At 42.8% G+C, this 17,333-nt stretch overlaps 2 protein-coding genes across 6 annotated transcripts in view; both read left to right on the top strand.

Annotated features, from left to right (window-relative positions):
• Positions 1-12,734, top strand: part of agap2 (ArfGAP with GTPase domain, ankyrin repeat and PH domain 2) — a 29,395-nt gene extending 16,661 nt beyond the window's left edge. For 2 of the 5 annotated variants that reach the window (XM_034875646.1, XM_034875643.1), the window contains exons 7-19: positions 57-175; positions 2,216-2,368; positions 2,511-2,585; positions 3,866-3,970; positions 4,805-4,985; positions 5,430-5,555; positions 5,953-6,078; positions 6,511-6,570; positions 6,852-7,003; positions 7,874-7,964; positions 8,694-8,916; positions 9,505-9,775; positions 11,409-12,734. In XM_034875646.1, coding sequence (XP_034731537.1) covers positions 57-175; positions 2,216-2,368; positions 2,511-2,585; positions 3,866-3,970; positions 4,805-4,985; positions 5,430-5,555; positions 5,953-6,078; positions 6,511-6,570; positions 6,852-7,003; positions 7,874-7,964; positions 8,694-8,916; positions 9,505-9,775; positions 11,409-11,615 — 1,889 coding nt within the window. In that variant the 3' untranslated portion in view covers positions 11,616-12,734. The remainder of the gene's footprint in view (positions 1-56; positions 176-2,215; positions 2,369-2,510; positions 2,586-3,865; positions 3,971-4,804; positions 4,986-5,429; positions 5,556-5,952; positions 6,079-6,510; positions 6,571-6,851; positions 7,004-7,873; positions 7,965-8,693; positions 8,917-9,504; positions 9,776-11,408) is intronic. The other 3 variants (XM_034875647.1, XM_034875644.1, XM_034875645.1) reach the window with 2 other exon arrangements.
• A 685-nt stretch (positions 12,735-13,419) lies between these two features.
• The window catches only part of LOC117947067 (zinc finger and BTB domain-containing protein 39), a 6,138-nt gene continuing 2,224 nt past the window's right edge, over positions 13,420-17,333 (top strand). The window contains exons 1-3 of the mRNA XM_034875648.1: positions 13,420-13,511; positions 14,678-15,964; positions 16,651-17,004. Of these exons, the coding sequence (XP_034731539.1) occupies positions 14,711-15,964; positions 16,651-17,004 (1,608 nt within the window). The 5' untranslated portion in view covers positions 13,420-13,511; positions 14,678-14,710. The remainder of the gene's footprint in view (positions 13,512-14,677; positions 15,965-16,650; positions 17,005-17,333) is intronic.

The following is a 17,333-nucleotide window of genomic DNA, read 5'->3' as shown; positions in this document are numbered from 1 at the left end:
TCAGTTGGCCTTGTTCTCTCTGCCATACATAATACATACTGTACTGTGTTTTACAGCTGCCCAGAAGATTGTAGCTCAGAAGAAGCAGGCGGCGCTGCAGGCCTGCAAGTCTCTTCCCAACTCCCCCAGTCACTCTGGAGGCTCCACACCTGGATCAGCATCGCTCCCCGGCCAGGTACCCCACCTCATCCTAACAGCTGGAGCTAGCTCCTTTTTATTTCTGTCCGTCATGAAGACAAACCTGTGGCTCCTCTCACACGGACAAGGCAGGGCACGTAATAGATTAAAACCTCAGGGATACATAAAGACAGGGTGACCTCTTGCTTGGGCCAGTAGAGTGTGTGAGACCTACGCAGTGACCCGGGTTTGAATCCGACCTGCAGCTCTTTGCTGCGTGTCATCCCCTCTCCGTCTCTCCTCCCTTTCCTGTCTTTTACTGTCACTACTAAAGGGGAAAAGCAACAAAAATAATCTTAAAAAGAAAAAAAACATACAGAGACCAAATCAAAGGAAAAGGTATCAGTTGACACTATTATACAGTGGTGGAATGTAACTAAGTACATTTACTCAAGAACTAACCTTAATTTAAAGGTTATTGTACTTTACTGTTGTTACTCCACTACATCTCACAGGGTTATTGTACTTTTTACACCCCTATGCATTTATTTGCCAACATTAGATTAATGATACAGCATATTAACCAACTACAGTAATGAATGACTACATATTACCATAAGTAAATAAAGTGATTAAAATGAGCTCCACCTTCACCAGCATTACATGCATCAATTATTATATTCCAGTGAAATATGCATACATTATTCTGAAAGCAGCCATACTACATAATGAGTACTTTGAGTATATTTGGATGTTGATACTTTTGTACTTTTACCAGTAAGGTTTTGAGTGCAGGACTTTTACTTGTACTGAGTATTTGTACACTGTATCATTGCTGCTTTTACACAAGTAATAGATCTGAATACTGTACATCTTCCACCACGGCCATTAATACTCAATGTACTTCAAAATAACTTCAAGTAGTACACTGAATACAAGTAGAAAGCAAAAAAGCCGGTGTAAGGCTAAACTCCCGGGCTTTCTTTAAGGAAATTGAATGGGTGTAAATGCCGATTCAGTCTTTGTGCATCACCTTTGTTGACAAAATTAATTTCTGTTTTCTATGTCACTGAAAACAGTATTGCACGATTTCCAGAAATAATAGCACAAAAAAAGGATAGAAAACAAAATGCTCATTGAACTGACTTTTGTGCATACCCCCCCAAAAAAAGAGTTTTCTCTCAGATTCACACAGAAATATTTACATGTTTCTATGTTCAAGGACTGCAATGATGTCAGAGCGCTGAATACTAACATGTTCAGGTGTGAAACTTGTTATTGTTCTCTTGTTTGGGTAAACGCAATATTTTTCCAGTCTAGACAGATATTACATAAGACCTTATAAAAATAGGACACACACAAAGGTGTTCAGTTATTGCCCAGCTGGTGTTTTTGTTGTTGTTCTGCTCCCCTTCACAAAGTTTCAGGAGCACTAATTAGTGGTCGTGATGCCAAGGTAGTCATCTCTGCATATTTCAGTATTGATAAGTAAAAGATAAAAAACGTTACGTCCTGACAAAGGTAAGCCATGGAAAGGAATCTTTTTTTTGTTGAAAACAAGACTCAGAGGGCTTTCTCCAGCTCACCCAGTAAGAGTCCTGCAGCGACCAGGGTTCAAATCCGCCCCGCGGCCCTTTGCTGCCTGTCATCCACCATCTCTCCCCCTTTCGTGTCTATCCACTGTCACTTTAAGAAAGGGAAAAACACACAAAAATGATCTTAAAAAAAAGAAAACATGTGTCAAGTTTCCAGATTCAAAGTGAGAATGTGGAGCTGTCTCTGAACAGTTTAAGAGTTACGCACATTACAAAGTTAAAATCATCTATCAAACTGAAACCGCTCACCTCTCCCTCCACGTCCATCTCAGTTCCCTCAGCATCTTTCTCTCGTTCACCATCATCGACCGCTAGAAAGCATCCCACTGTCAATCATCGCCCACGTTGTTGGACAGTTATTTCACCTGTTTTCATCTTTCAGCCCATTCTCACTCTCTCCATCTCTTCTCTCACGCCTCCATCCCCTCCCCCCCTCCCTCCTCCTTCCTCCTTCCTGACCTCCTGACCCGGCTGTGCCCCCCCACCCTCGTGCCACCTCTCAGGCCAGTAATGGCCCGAGTTGTGGCTACGCCTACTCCCTGCCCTCCACCCCTGTGATTGGTCATCGAGATCTGCGGGTTGCACAGGGAGAGGGCGGAGGCAGTGTCCCGTCCCGTCCGCTGAGGGGCATCCCCAGACGGCCCTCCCTCTTCAAGGTCAGTTGTCGCCAACTGACGGCTGTCTCACACCTTCAACCTCCCATCATCTCTCACTCTCATTTCACTACATTCATCTCTAGCTCTCTCTCCTCTGAAGTCCCTTTTGAAACACCTCCCTGCCGTGTGATTTTGATTTCAGAACCGGGACTCAGATAAGAAGTCCGGTGACCCTAAAGGAGACCCAAGCAGCCTGCGAGGCGTTCCCATCAAACAGGTTTGACTAACATTACAGAACAGAACACAAAACAAGACTTTTAAAATGTAAGTGATGGGAATCACAGCTCTTTCTAGAGAGCCAGATCATTTGGCTGCACTTCTTCATTTAGAACCACATCTGGCTTTTTTATTGTAGCCAAAATTAGCAACATTTTTGAACCTATGATTGGTATGTGAGCACATATCGCCTATCACTTAAATCATTCAATGTAAATAAACTAAAACAAATCATTTCCAATGATGCATAATTTTACATTAAGTTGCAAAAAAGAAAAACCTGAGGTAAAAGCATTAAACACGTGTGACTGCTGAGTTTATTTGTTGCAATAGATAAGTGAAAAGTGAGATATTTCAATCAGGGCAACATACTAAATAAATAACCTATAAAACTCATTTTTTCAGTGCTTGTGCACATATATTTAGGCATGTGGAGGGTTTACCAACTAATTAACTCGTAAATAATAAGACTACCGAGTCAGTTTTTTGTGGGCTAATTTGATTGATTTGAAAACACGACATATGACAAGCCATTCCAATCTGGCTTCCCTCCGTATGTCACATGCAGGTTCAGTAAAAGACAACGCAGCTTTAGAACTACCTTTTGCAAAGGTACACCGTGTCTTTCTCGCAAGCCAATCAGAGCACACTGCGCTCTTTGTGAGTGGGGCTTTCTTAAAGAGACAGGCACCAAAACTGAGTGTTTCAGACTGATAGTGAATACACGTATCTTTAGACAGACTGTACAAGAAAAATATAAAACCTTGTGTTTCTTGAACATTAAAGCATGTAACATGTTCTAGTAGAAACCCAAAATACAAGTGTGAACATGAGGATGATAGGTCTCCTTTAATGTTGTTACCAAAGGGAGCGAGGTGTTTCTGGAATGTCTTTAACACATTCGTCGTAGGATCATATTCTTAATAAGACATTCATTTACCAAAAAAAAACAAGGAAAAGGACATTTTCTGGGAATTCATTGGACACTCAAAATAGCCGGCACATCACTATTGAGTTCAATGATGCTTCACTTTGCTTGCAGCACAATGTGTACACATTCCCTCTTCAGCATCAAGGTGGGAACAAATTTATTTCATCTTACGTAAGCAGCACAAACAAATCTGTTTCTCAACAACGTTCTATTAATAATGTGCATGTGTTTTCAGCTATTGTTGACAGACCACATTACACTTTGAAGAAAGTGTCTCGGCTCTATATTTAGACCGGCTCAGAGCGGCGGTTTGTTACGAGCGCACTGACCTTGGTTGTTGTTTTTGACAGAGCATCCTTTGGAAGAGAAGCGGCAGCTCTCTGAATAAGGAGTGGAAGAAGAAATACGTCACCCTGTCCAACAATGGCACGCTGTCCTACCACTCCAGCTCCAGTGTAAGATAACACCACAGAGCGGATCAATGCAGCAGTAAAACGCACAGGGAAGGTTTTAGAGCTTGCACTGGGGAGGCGATCAGATCTGCAGCTTTTTAGATTTAACTGCACTTTCAACTTCAATGGACTATGGGAATTGCTTTGAAACCTTTACTGTTGATTCCTTTTTCTCCTTTTTTTCCAGAAAACCTTCAGAGTGATTTAACATTGGTATATGATATTGAGATTGATTTTCCTGCTCCACCATTAGTGGAAAGTAGGGCTGCATGCTCTTAGTCGATTAGTTGACTGATCAGCAATGGTCTTCGTTTACTAAGATTTCTTTAGTCCATTTAATCAATTTTAGGGATTTCCAAGAAATACATTTCCAAGAAACTTATGAGCACGTTTCTGGTAAACACAAGATTGAAAGTGGTGCTGTTGCATGATTCTTTGTGGAGAAACTCAGTTTTACAGATGTTAAATGAATGTATTCATACCGTGCTGTTCTAGTCTTAATGACCACTCAAAGCACACAGATCGGTTGATTAAATCATCTAACCGATTAGTCGACAAAAGTGTTAGTCGACTCAGAATTTCTTCAGTCAAGGCTCTGTGTAATACTTGAAGTACTGTAAATCGAAGTTTCTATCTAAGGTTTGCTAGCATAAGCCCTCATAAGCTACTGATCATATCAGGCTGTAGCAGCAATGTTGTGCTTACTTATTTATGAATTCATCTAATAATTTGGAGGAGGAAGAATCACCTATTCTTTACAAAAGTGATTGAGTGTCTTGTTAATCTTTATATCTGGTAAAAGTGTCTAATATGTGAATGATACGTTGTCGGGTTCAGGACTACACACAGAACATCCATGGGAAGGAAATCGACCTGCTGCGTGTGACAGTCAAAGTTCCCGGGAAACGACCCCCGAGGGCCGTGGCTCCTGCGGGACCCTCCCCTGTCCCCCCCGCCTCTGCACCTGGAGTCAACGGGCTGAGTAAGGAGCCGGCAGCCGCCGACAGCACCAGTACAGGTACGTCTTCCTGTGTACCTGTATTCAGAGTATGGAAACTCCACATTACCTAGCTCATCTACGGAGCCTACAATTCTGAAGTACTCTAATTACATTCCATTGTATACTTGTATTCCACACCATTTCAAAGAAAAGTATTTTACTTTTAACGCCATTACATTTAATAAACAGCTATAATTACTAATTACTTTTCAGATTAAGGTAATATCTTATAAAATATGATGCGTTGTTATGTATCACCAGCAACAACATTAAAGTACATATATGTATCTATAAAACTAAAACCTTGTACAGTATGTATGAATCTGAATAATTGTTCTAGGGTGATATGTTTCATTCAATTGGGTCAGTGGATTTGATAAATGACCAACAGAGGATTTCATTCTTGCGCATCCTTTTTGAATTTGACATACTGCATATTAACTTTTCGCTTCTGGGCGTCAGTTCCTCAGCTGTGTCCAGCCACCCTGTCTGTGGTTGATGATCGGTCAGGTGGTCTGTCTTCTCAAGGAGGAGACCGAGCACTCCAACGCTGCCCCTCCTCATTGTCCACCAAAGCACAAAGTGTTGGTATGTAATAACCTTTTAGTCATTGCCAGCACATTTAAAAACACTTTAGCTGCACTAAGACTGCTGTCATACATACATACTGTACCTACTTACATACATACATACTGTACATACTGTACATCCATACATCCATCCATCCATACATACATACATACTGAACATACATGCATCCATACATACGTACATGCTGCACATCCATACATACAAACATACATACATACTGTACATACACACTGTAAATACATGCATACATACACATATACAGTACATACATACATTTCATGGGTGCTGTTCCTATGTATAGGATGGGTTAAGTGACACAAGTGTACAAGTGTTCAGATATGATAGTATAGGTACCTTTAAGCTTTACATACATTCTTTTTGCACCATATGTCAGATGCCCTTGAAGGAGCAGCCACTGGAAAAGATCCCAGCCAATCATCTCCCATGACCGACAGGAAGAAGAACCGGAGGAAGAAGAGCATGAATCAGAAAGGAGATGCAGCCGTTGGTCAGGCTGAAGGTAAATCAGCTCAGAGACCTGTTTGGAACCTGTTACTGCTAGTAGTGTGATAAGGAGAGATTTGTTATGTGGACTGTATAAATACACAGAAACTGTAGTTAGTGATAAGAAGCATCAGTTTGTTTAGGCATAACTAGAAAATGAATGCATTCATAAAACAGTATGTTTTCAAGGTTTTTAATTATTGCAGATGTTCTTATTAACAACTCAAACCTCTTTAAGAAACTATGTTTACATCTTCTTATTATTTACATTTATTCCTGTGCAGTTTTCTTAATCCTTTATCTTTTGCTGCTGTCTCTTCTGCGAGGATACAGATTATTGTTTTTCTTTCTCTGAATATTTCTTCCCAGCCTTCTCTTAACACTTGTATTTGTCTTTCTCTGTTTCTCTTCTTTTTTCCTCTCTCTGTGCTTATCTCTCGCTCTGCAGCCAAACGCAAAATGTGGAAGTTAAAAAGCTTTGGTAGCCTGAGAAACATTAATAAGACAGGTAACAAGCGAGGGGGATGGAGCTTAATCTGCCTTGATCTTCAGTGTGTCTCACATCCTGAGCTTAAGATGTTCCATTTGACCTCTTTCCGTTGTAACCTCAAGATTTTTCTGTTCTCACCTTCCATCAGATTGCTGTTTTGTGTCATTTTGCATTTGTTTTTTGTTCCTCCTTCACTGACTGTGTATTCATAGTGCCCATTATTTTAATCAATGGTAAATGATCTGTCTATTTACTTCTGCAATGTTACTTGAGTCTGTTCTGCTTCCCTTTAATCGCAGAGGAAGAGAATGCAGACTTCATCATAGTGTCGTTCACGGGGCAGACGTGGCACTTTGAGGCTCCGAGCCTGGAGGACCGGGACGCGTGGGTGTCGGCTATAGAGAGCCAGATCCTGGCCAGCCTGCAGTCCTGTGAGAGCGGCAGAAACAAGGTACACACGTTTTAACACACCTATTTTTACAATCAGTGACATGATCCTACATGAGCACACATTTGCTTTTCTGCACCGAGAGTAGTTTGGAGACATCTGAATCAAAACCTGATGACAGCTGTGTGATTGCTGCCAGCACTGTCAGTCACATCTGATAAAACCACAGTCACTGCCCTGAGGAACCACATTTGTTTTTGAGAGATAAGGCCAAGACACGGCACCATTTAAAGCCAGGCTTAAAAACTCTTTACAATGAATACTTTTTCAAATAATATCTGAAACGGTCTTTACGCCCCAACAGCAATAAATAACTTATGGGCTCTGAAATGGAGTGAAAAGATTGGGGGGGGCTACTTTTAAATCTTGCTTGCAATTCCAATAGAATTGCCTTGATTAGTGGAGTAAGTAAACCTGTGCATAATCCAACTTTAGGGAAACTGACTGGGGAATGAGGAACAGGTGAGCATGTGGATGTGGGCTTCAGGTAAATAGATATTATGCTAATATACTTTTCACACACAGTATGTAGTTCCGAGTGCATAGTTTGTGCATTTTGTGACGTGCATGTATGTGAGGAAGACATTCTTAGTATAAGACGTGAGCAAAACTGTATTGCATCTCTTCAGATGGACTATGATGCAGACGGTTAAAGACCCGAATCAAAGAATGTCTTTTATTTTTCAATAATTTGGATTTATTATTATCACATGCATGTAGACAGCCCTCAGTATAAGGTTATTCTCATATGGATTTTAAGTACAATTTCCATTCATCCATCCATCTTCATCCGCTTATCAGTATTGGGTCGCGGGGGCAGCAGCATTGTAAAATAAGTCCTTTTAATGGTGGACTGTGTGTGTGTCGGTGCAGGCTCGGAGGAGCAGCCAGAGCGAGGCTGTAGCGCTGCAGGCCATCCGCAACGCCAAGGGCAACAGTCTGTGTGTCGACTGTGAAGCACCAAGTGAGTTTCTCTGCTTTAAAGCCCCCTCGCAGCCACAGCTGGGGACATTTACCATTTTAGTCCAGTCAGTTCCGTTTTTCTCAAGATTCTTTTGTGTTGATGCTTTTACTGTATTCATACAGCAGTAGTAATCATGCTTTGTTTATGCTTATATTTGTACATGTCTTTAAATGTAAAGCACTATAAGTTTACGTGTAAATCTGTCATAAAGTATATGACTCACAGATATATATATATATATGTGAGTATATATACATTTTGTTATTGGATTGTGATTATTAATGAACTGACATGTACTGAAACTGGTAAAGGTGGAGCAAATTTTAATTCACTCCTATATTTTATATATATATATATATATATATATATATATATATATATATATATATATATATATATATATATATATATATATATATATATATATATATATATATATATATATATATATATATATGGCTTGTAAAGCATGATGTCAATAAATTCTTATTGATGTAATAATGTTACATATTTATTTGATTGTATTTTGTACTATTAATTTAAATGTGGAAAGTACTTAAAAATCTGTACAACATCTGATAAGTGTACAAAGTAGCAGAAGATTGACAAATTTAAGTAAAGTATAATTACCTCAAATTATACTTAACTACAGTACACTTTCTACTGCTGCCACTCTTTAATCTGTGTTAGTTCATTTTGGAAAATAATTACTCTTTCTTTTCCCTGCAGATCCCACCTGGGCCAGCCTCAACCTGGGCGCGCTGATCTGCATCGAGTGCTCTGGGATCCATCGAAACCTGGGGACTCACCTGTCCCGCGTGCGCTCGCTGGACCTGGACGACTGGCCCGGAGAGCTCACGCAGGTCCTGGCTGCCATCGGAAACCACATGGCCAACAGCATCTGGGAGAGCTGCACCCAGGGCCGGACCAAACCCACGCCCACGGCCACGCGGTGGGTATCAGCACATTTAGGGTTACACAGGAAACACAGCTTCTTAGATTGAAGGACAGCAGCTGGTTTCAATGGACGCCTGAACTGTAATCCAATCAGTATGTAGGAGGTTAGAACACAATATAAGGATCAGTTCATTCAAGTGTTCACTGTTATATTAAATGGGCGGTCATTCATTTTCTGTTCATGCGCATGATTCAAAGAACGAGTAATAGTTGTCCTTCTATCTGCTATACACACTGTGACATCTCTCCATCAGTGCATGTACAGGTACCGAGCATGGGTCTGTAATTTAGGCCTATGTGTAATGTGTGTAATCACAAGTGATCAGTGTACAGTGTTCAGAATACAGTGTGTACTCTGTTCACAGTGTACGAGTGAACAGGCTGAAAACATTGTAATTGCCCCTTGCATGATTAATAAAGTACACATTAGTATTATTGTGGGAAATATGAGATGTGAAAGTTGGCAAACTTTGTTACTGCAAGAAAAAAAATGGGAGCAGAGTCAGATCTCAAACATCAGATCTTCACATGAGTGAAAACCTGCTCCTTTGCATGACTGTCCTGCGTGTGTCTGTTTTCCAAGTGAGGGAAGAGAGTCGTGGATCCGGGCGAAGTACGAACAACGGGCGTTTGTGCCGCCTCTTCAGCCGGCCCCGGGTCCAGACGACGGCATGCCGACGTGGCTGCTGTCTGCGGTGACAGAGAGGGATCTGCCCAGACTGCTGCTCCTCCTGGCCCACAGCACCAAGGAACAGATCAACGCTCAACCGGCCGGGTCCAGCGCATCGCCTCGCTCGGCCCTGCACGCCGCCTGTCAGCTGGGCGATGTAGTCATGACCCAGCTGCTCATCTGGGTGGGTTTCTCCTTGCTCTTCACTTGTCTTTTAATGTCCTTTTTTACTTTTGAGGTTGGTAGATTTAATCAATAAGAACATAGGCTAGGCATATGAGCCCAAGTCTTTTCCGTCACTAAGCCTATTTATTGTTTGAGTTTACTGTGATATGTATTTTAATATTGTTTTATGATGACTGACTAAGCAACTACTAACTGACTCACTGACAAACCATTAACATTCATGGTTCACCCTTTATGTGAAGTATCTGCTCATATATTACAAGACAAATTGAGCAACACGATTTCATAATAAAACAGCACATAGGACCCATTGAGATGGTCTTGCCATGGCGGAATAAATTGGTTTGGGGGCCCCAAAGCAGAAGATTCCTGTTGGCCCCTGGTGGCCCCCTAGCCTACTGCTCTTTGTTCAACATGAATATACCCTGTCACTTTTAAATTCTGATTATTTTTAGTGCACAAAAGATACAACAAAGGGGTTTCCGCTGCATCAGCTTCCCCAGGGGACCAAAGACCTTTCAGGGTTTCAACCTGAGGAACCATGGTCTTATTTTAGTTCCATGTAAAAAGTCAAAACAGAACAGAACATGCAACAGTAAATACAGTATGACTCTGTGTTGTTGTTTCCTCTTTTGTGAGTGCATCAGTCTCATTTGCCTTATCTACACATTGCTGTAGATGTGGTTGAACGGGAGTGTGCAAAAGGGACTTTTAAAGTTTAGTTCCTGTGGTTTCACAGCTCCTGGAACTTTTGCATCAAACGGGGCTCTGTGCAGCTTCATCTGGCTAGAGACTCAGACACCAGCCATGGCTCCATTAACTGCGCTCATCTGATTAAACGCAAGTTAAAGAGATTTAGCAATATGCCATCTGAACACAAAATAAAGTAACAAAGGTCTTTTGGGCAAATGGCCCCTGGCCCCTGTACTCTACAAGACACAAGATTAGCTAATGATGTAGGGCTCGCCTACGTCCACATTGCGTTAAAATTTCCAAAAAACAATTGACGTGCCGTGAACCTCGGAATCTTGGGGCCCCAGAGTTATCTTCTTTCCCAGGTTAATGTTCTGGTCTTGGGTCTTGCATGACGCACCAACCCGATGATCGGCCGTCGGACAGTCTGGCGAGGTCGGTGTCTCGGGTCTGTTCAGTGTGTTCCTTGCCGAGGGGCCGTATGCCTTCATTTTGACCAACCTGACGTGCTCAGTCGGAAGGAAGAGAATGCCGGCATTCAAACCCAAATGACCAATCTGATTGGATTTGGAGTGCAAACCTGGAAAAGAGGGTCGGAATGAGCATGATGAGAGTTTCTCAAAATCTGACCAAAATCTTTTTAACTGACCTGATCTGAAATGAAGACAGATTCAGCAGCTGCATGGTCTATTTCTTGCTTAAAATGTTTTCAGAAACACGTTTCGGTGACTAAAATAAGAGATCGTGTTCTGAACAAGCCGCCATGACATTGCTCGTCTGCTTTGTCCCATGGGAGCTGCCATACTTAACATGTAGTTTAACAAGAAACCAACACCTTTGCACACTGCATGTCACTGTACACACTGTTATTCCTTTAATCCATAATTACTCTGTGAATGAGCTTATGAAGGAGATAATAACCTCTCTCCCCGTTACAGTACGGCATCGACGTGAAAGCAAAAGATAGCCAAGGCCAAACAGCCATGAAGGTGGCCAGAAAAACAGGGAGCAAAGGCTGCATTGATATTTTGCTTCAACACGGCTGTCCCAACGAGACGTCCCCCACCACTGCCACACCTGTCCTGGCCCGCCGGTCCAGCACCGCCAGCCTGGGCCGAACCAGTTCCAGGAAACGGGTGTCATAGCGCCAGCTGAAGACGCCACCACGCGGAGGAGCTGCTGACCTCTGGAAGTTGCTCATTTAGAAATCTTTTGAAATCATCCTACTTTGGAAAGGGGGGTGCTTTAGGAAAATGACAGGACTATATAATAGTACTAAGAGTAAAAAAATAGCTTCTGAAGACTGAACAACATATCAAACACCTCAAAAGCAATATTCGTTAAATTTGTTGATGAGATATGTTGCTGAAATGTTGTGTTGTTGTTGACCTCATTTCAAAAATGACTCAAGTAGAACTTTGTAGCTGTCTTCTGTAATTTTAGAGCAGACAAACTGCGTCTTGTTTCACTTCCTCCAGACGAAGTGCAATAATCCAACTATGATAATGAAAAGCAACAAGTTTTAGAGCGAACTGTGTCGGACGACTGCACGGTCAACACACCGAGAGGGTGCTGCTTTTACTTAAATTTGTTGTGACTGGACCAAAACGGCTCTTATTTCCTTTGGTTTTACAAATAAAGCTACAATATGTCATGTTGTTAGTTATGTGTGCCTGTCGCAGCAGTACAAAGGCCAGTTTAGGCCCATATAAATGGTTTTTTAGTGAGGAATCAGCTGAAATAATTCTGCTTAGACTAGAAAAATGAATGGTTTGGAATATGTCAGTGTTACTCTCACAGGTCAAAGATATGGCGTTTTAATATACTGTAGATGTACCTATACTACACACTTAATGTTAAACTCTGTAACCAAGACACAACTGAAAAATCAAAGACTCAATTTTGTAAATGATTTCTACTGGTAGTTTTGAAAATATGTCAAGCTTGTGTTTTTCATTGTCTCTTGTTTTTTCTTATCCTACATGTCATGAGAGCATAAACCAGTAAACAAAATGCTTTTCCATAATGTGAACATGTGGCTATTTGTTAAGTTTCATTTGGGATGGCCCAAACGAATACATAAAGACATTATTCCCAATCATATTACTGTTGTGTAGGTCATCCCCCGGAGTTTACAGTGAAGTATGAAGAGTTGCAGGTGTCATAGTTATTTCGGACACTTTGTGGGTTGTGTGAATCTCTCATGAGCTAAAAGAAATGGTTACCGGTATAAAATAAACTTTTTTTAATTAGCATTAGTAGGATCATTTGTTGTGTCTTCTTTTGTCGTTGTGTGTCTGCTACATAACAATGTGGTTTTATAGCCTTAAGTTATGCAGTGGTGGAATATAACTAAGTACTTTTACTGATGTAGTGAAGTACATATTTGAGGTACTTGAACTTTAGCTGCCTTTCTTTCATTTCATACTGTACTTTACACGTCTAATCTATTTCATTTTGGAAGCCAACATTGTACTTCTTACTGCCTCATACATATTACTATTATTAGTATTTGAGTATATACATGTTACATTTTCACAATTCTACTCCACTTTAAACGGAAATGTTGTACTTTTTACTTCACTACATTTATTTGTCAGCTGAGGATACCAGTTACCTTACAAAAAAAGATTTTAAATGTAAAGAAACACACAATAAAGATTGAAGCCCAAAGAGAGAAAATTAACTAATATTTAACAAATAATTACTGGCAAAGTACTTACCTCAAACTAGACTTGAAGTACTTCTCATGCAGAATGGCTTATTACAGGATGTTACAAATATGCCAACATTTTACTTCATCCCAGTACTAAGTAAGTAGTAAAAGTACTTTTTACCACTGCTTCTAGTTTGTTTCCCAGCATGCAGTCTGCGCCTTCACAGTGCAGTGACTCATCCAGACTGCAGAGGGCGCCTGCAGCGCACTCTTGTTGACATACGTCACCAACATGCGACAGCCTGTCAGAAGGGTAATCATCTGATTTACAGTCCGTGGACGAGCACAACACTGAGGTTCGTCACCTACCACATCTTTTAAATGGGTAAGTCAGAATCATGAGACCAACAACACGAACACATTAAAAACGAAAACTGTTTTTGTTACGTATAAATCTGTGAAATGGGTCTGGTTTAGTGAGCAGACTTGACACACTGTGTCTGGAGAAAGTGGCTAAGCTCCGTTAGCTTGTTGTTGGAATTAACGGTCTCTAAAATGTAAATTCCGAGTAATGAATGTGTTATATACAGTCTATAGTAAAAACAACGGTTATTTTGGAAATATGTATTTGTATGTATTGGCGGGACAGATATTGCCCACAGCTTAGTTTGTACGTGCTCACGTTTTAATAAGCACTTTAAAGTATTTATTCCAAAACTCTAATATACATCCAGTGCAAATACTCAGCAGCTGTCAGTGTTCGGAAGTCTGTTTGTCCCTGACTATTTCACTGTAAAGCAATATTTATTATATTAGTTGACCTGAGCGGTTACGCTTTGCGTAGCTCAGTCAGTAGGGAGTTGGGTTGGAAACCAGATGGTCGCAGGTTCAAGTCCCCATACGGGCAAAAGCGTGAAGGTGGACTGGTAGCTGTCCACCTTACCAAGCTGCTCTTGAGCAAGGCACTGATCCCCCAGTGCCCCCCCCTCCCCCCCCATACATCCACATTTAGTGCATGTATAGGTACTGAGCAAGTGTGTGTAGTGTCTGTGTGAATAACAACAAAGTGAAGACATTGTACCTTCCCCTTGCAGCATAAACCTCTATACATGTTATTATACATTAATTAACTAATAATTGAAGACGGCAACCAAAGTAGTGTGTGTTTCCAAAGACAAAAATATGTGTTATGCCATGTTGAAAATATTAAGTCTGTGACTACACAAGATGTCCGACTTAGTTTGTGGTATTTAGCATTATTAATTAAAGCTAGGTGACTTAATGGTTCTTCTTTTCTCTAGAAACAGCTCAGTTTTAAATGTAGTCACTTGGTGATATGGTAACGTGATTGTCATAATATTTCATGTCATTGTAAACGGACTGTCTGGGGTCTTTGGGTTGTTGTTTGGACAAAACAAGCATTTTAAAAACCTCTTATTGAGCCGTGGGAAATTCTGACATTTTATAGACAATAAAAGAGATCCATTAATAATGATAAAGGTACCACACATATTTCTCTTCTGTTGTGTCTGACTGTCTCTGCTCTTGCAGTTGGACTGTAGCGCACCAGGAGCTGCAGCAGGGATGAGGATCCGGCTGCAGGGTCCCGGCCACGCTGCCAGCCTTCTCACCGAGCTCAACCGCTGCCGCCAATCACGCCAGTACTGTGACGTGTTCCTGCAAGTTGGCAACCGCACGTTCGCAGCCCACCGTGCCGTGCTGGCCTGCGCAGGGACGTACTTCCGTAACCTGTTCGCCCGGGCCCCGGCCTCGTCCACCGCCTCCTTCTCTTTGGCGTTTATCTCCCCGGCCAACCTGGAGAAGGTGCTGACGTTCGTCTACACGGGGGACATCTTGACTGACCTCATAGATGTCGGGGTGCTGTATGAGCTGGCTGAGAGGCTGGGTGTTAGTGAACTGGTGAGGGCCTGTCACGCTACCTTCCCCGACCTGCAGGCTTCTGGGTCTGCAAACTGTAAAGCCGGTAGTCCCGGAGACCTCTCCCTGGACTCTAGCATGGTCGCTGCTGCTGCTGCTGTGTCCACAGTGGCTGTGTCCACAGTGGCTGCTGCCGCTGCAGCTTCCGCTTCATCTGTGTGTTCCTCTGCCACCTCCTGCTCGTCTCTGTCTTCATCTGCTGCCCCGACCCCTGCTGCCGCTCCCTCACCTGTCTTCCAAACCAGAACAGCCAGCTCCAGCTCCGAAGCTCACCCCAGGGCTCTGTCCCTGGAGCTTAAGGCAGAAGACATGCAGTCTCATATCGGCTACGGGCAGATGGCTGCAGATCAGCCACTACCGGGAGGTCGGATTGATGGCGTGCTGCCTCCAGGGCCTGTGCTCCAGCTGAAGATTGAGCAGGGCCTGGAGGAGGAGCCAGAGGGCAGCTGCGAGGTTGGAGACAAAGATGGACGAGTGGTTTGTGAGAGCACAGGAAGCTCTCTGCCTCAGAGCATCGACGCCGCGCCGTCCGACACCCGCTCCTTCGCCGGCTCCTCGGCCACGGTTGGAGATCAGGCCTGCGACCCGGCATCGTTCTCGGAAGAGCCTGCAGGCGGCCTGCAGGTGGGATCGGTGGAGGGCGGCGTGGTGGACGTCCAGAGGGATGGCAGGCTGGTGTTCGGAGAGGTGGAGGTGGGAGAGAATGAGGAGGAGAGGGAGGCTCTGAGAGGGAATGGAGCCATAGAGGGAGCAGAGGAGGAGGAGCAGTGGAGACGGCTGGCGGGGGAGATCATCGAGCTGAGCGACGACGAGAACTTCCTGGACGAGGGAGACGAGGAGGACGACGAAGACGATCTTGTGTATGTGGAGAATGGAGCGGGGGGGAACTCAAGCAGCCAGGTAATAATCGCATTTATCAGCTTTAAAATATTTCAAATGAACATGAGTCAACATCGGGCGGAATGCAAAATTCACCGGCATTTGACAGGTGGTCGCGGGTTAATTTCAGGTCTTGTTCTTGACTAAATACCTCAATGTCAATATGCTACGATATTATAGGGTTGACTTTCACAAAATGTAAAACTAATCGTCAGTAATTGGGTTACAATGATGAGCAAGTAATAGTCTGGTTAGGTCAGAAAATGACGTCACTTTACTTTAATGTATCCTTTGAAAACAAGTTAAGACTAACCAAAGCTATTACAATATATACAATCTAAGACAATATCTAGTCTCATATCGCTATAATAATAATAATAATAATAATAACTTAATAGTTTATACTCTTTATTGATCCCCTATGGGGAAATTACAAGTTACACTCTGTTGTTATTACACACTACACACAGGCCTGGATTACACATACATACACTAATAGAGAGATGTCAGGGGGCTCAAAAGCACATTGGCATTGCCCAGGAGGGAAACGGGGATCTCTTCAGCTGCCAGTCCGAACGGGGACTAGAACCGGCGACCAACCCAACTCCCTGCAGACTGAGCTACTGACACCCCAATAACGATGTGATATGGATATATTTTCCAGTCCTAAGTCAAAACAACAGAAATAATGCTTTTCACTCCTCCAGGTGACGGAGAACATGCTGTCATGTAAAGCCTGCGCAGTGCCTCTCCCAGCGGACCCCGCCGCCATCAGAAGACACGCCGAGAACCACCTGACGGAGCTGGGGCACTGCCGAGTATGCGGGGCCACGTTTCCGGACGGCCCCGCCGCCGTCACCCACTCCCTCTCCCATGTGGGGGTGCAGCTCTTCACCTGTGACATGTGTCACTTGCAGTTCTGCAGCCAAAACAAACTGCTGCGCCACCACCGACACACAGCCTCCACCTACACCATACCCCAGGTGGCGCTGAGCAGCAGCAGCCAGGGGCTGGAGCTGCAGTGTGCGGTGTGCACCAAGACCCTCAGCAAGGACTTCCAGGTTAGTGGGCATTTAGTCTGGATCAATGGAAGTATAAACCCAGAATGGATCTGTGGTGACCTTGTTATCCACAGTGCTGTGGAGATACAGGGGCTTGAGAAAGTTTACACCCCGATGCCAAAGCTGATTAAAAAGAGGAAAAAAAAAATCATCTTTTGGAAATTGATCTTAATTCAAAATATTTAGGAAAATCCAACCTTTGAAGGTCACCAATTTTCTCTTGTTGATGAATAATGCATTGCAAATGAATAACCCCCCTATGTTAAAATACACCGGGCATAAGTATACACCCCCCTATGTTAAAATACACCGGGCATAAGTATACACCC

The sequence above is a fragment of the Etheostoma cragini genome, chromosome 7, assembly GCF_013103735.1.
Source record: "Etheostoma cragini isolate CJK2018 chromosome 7, CSU_Ecrag_1.0, whole genome shotgun sequence".
NCBI lineage: Eukaryota > Metazoa > Chordata > Actinopteri > Perciformes > Percidae > Etheostoma > Etheostoma cragini.
This window is presented reverse-complemented; position numbering and strand designations above follow the sequence as displayed.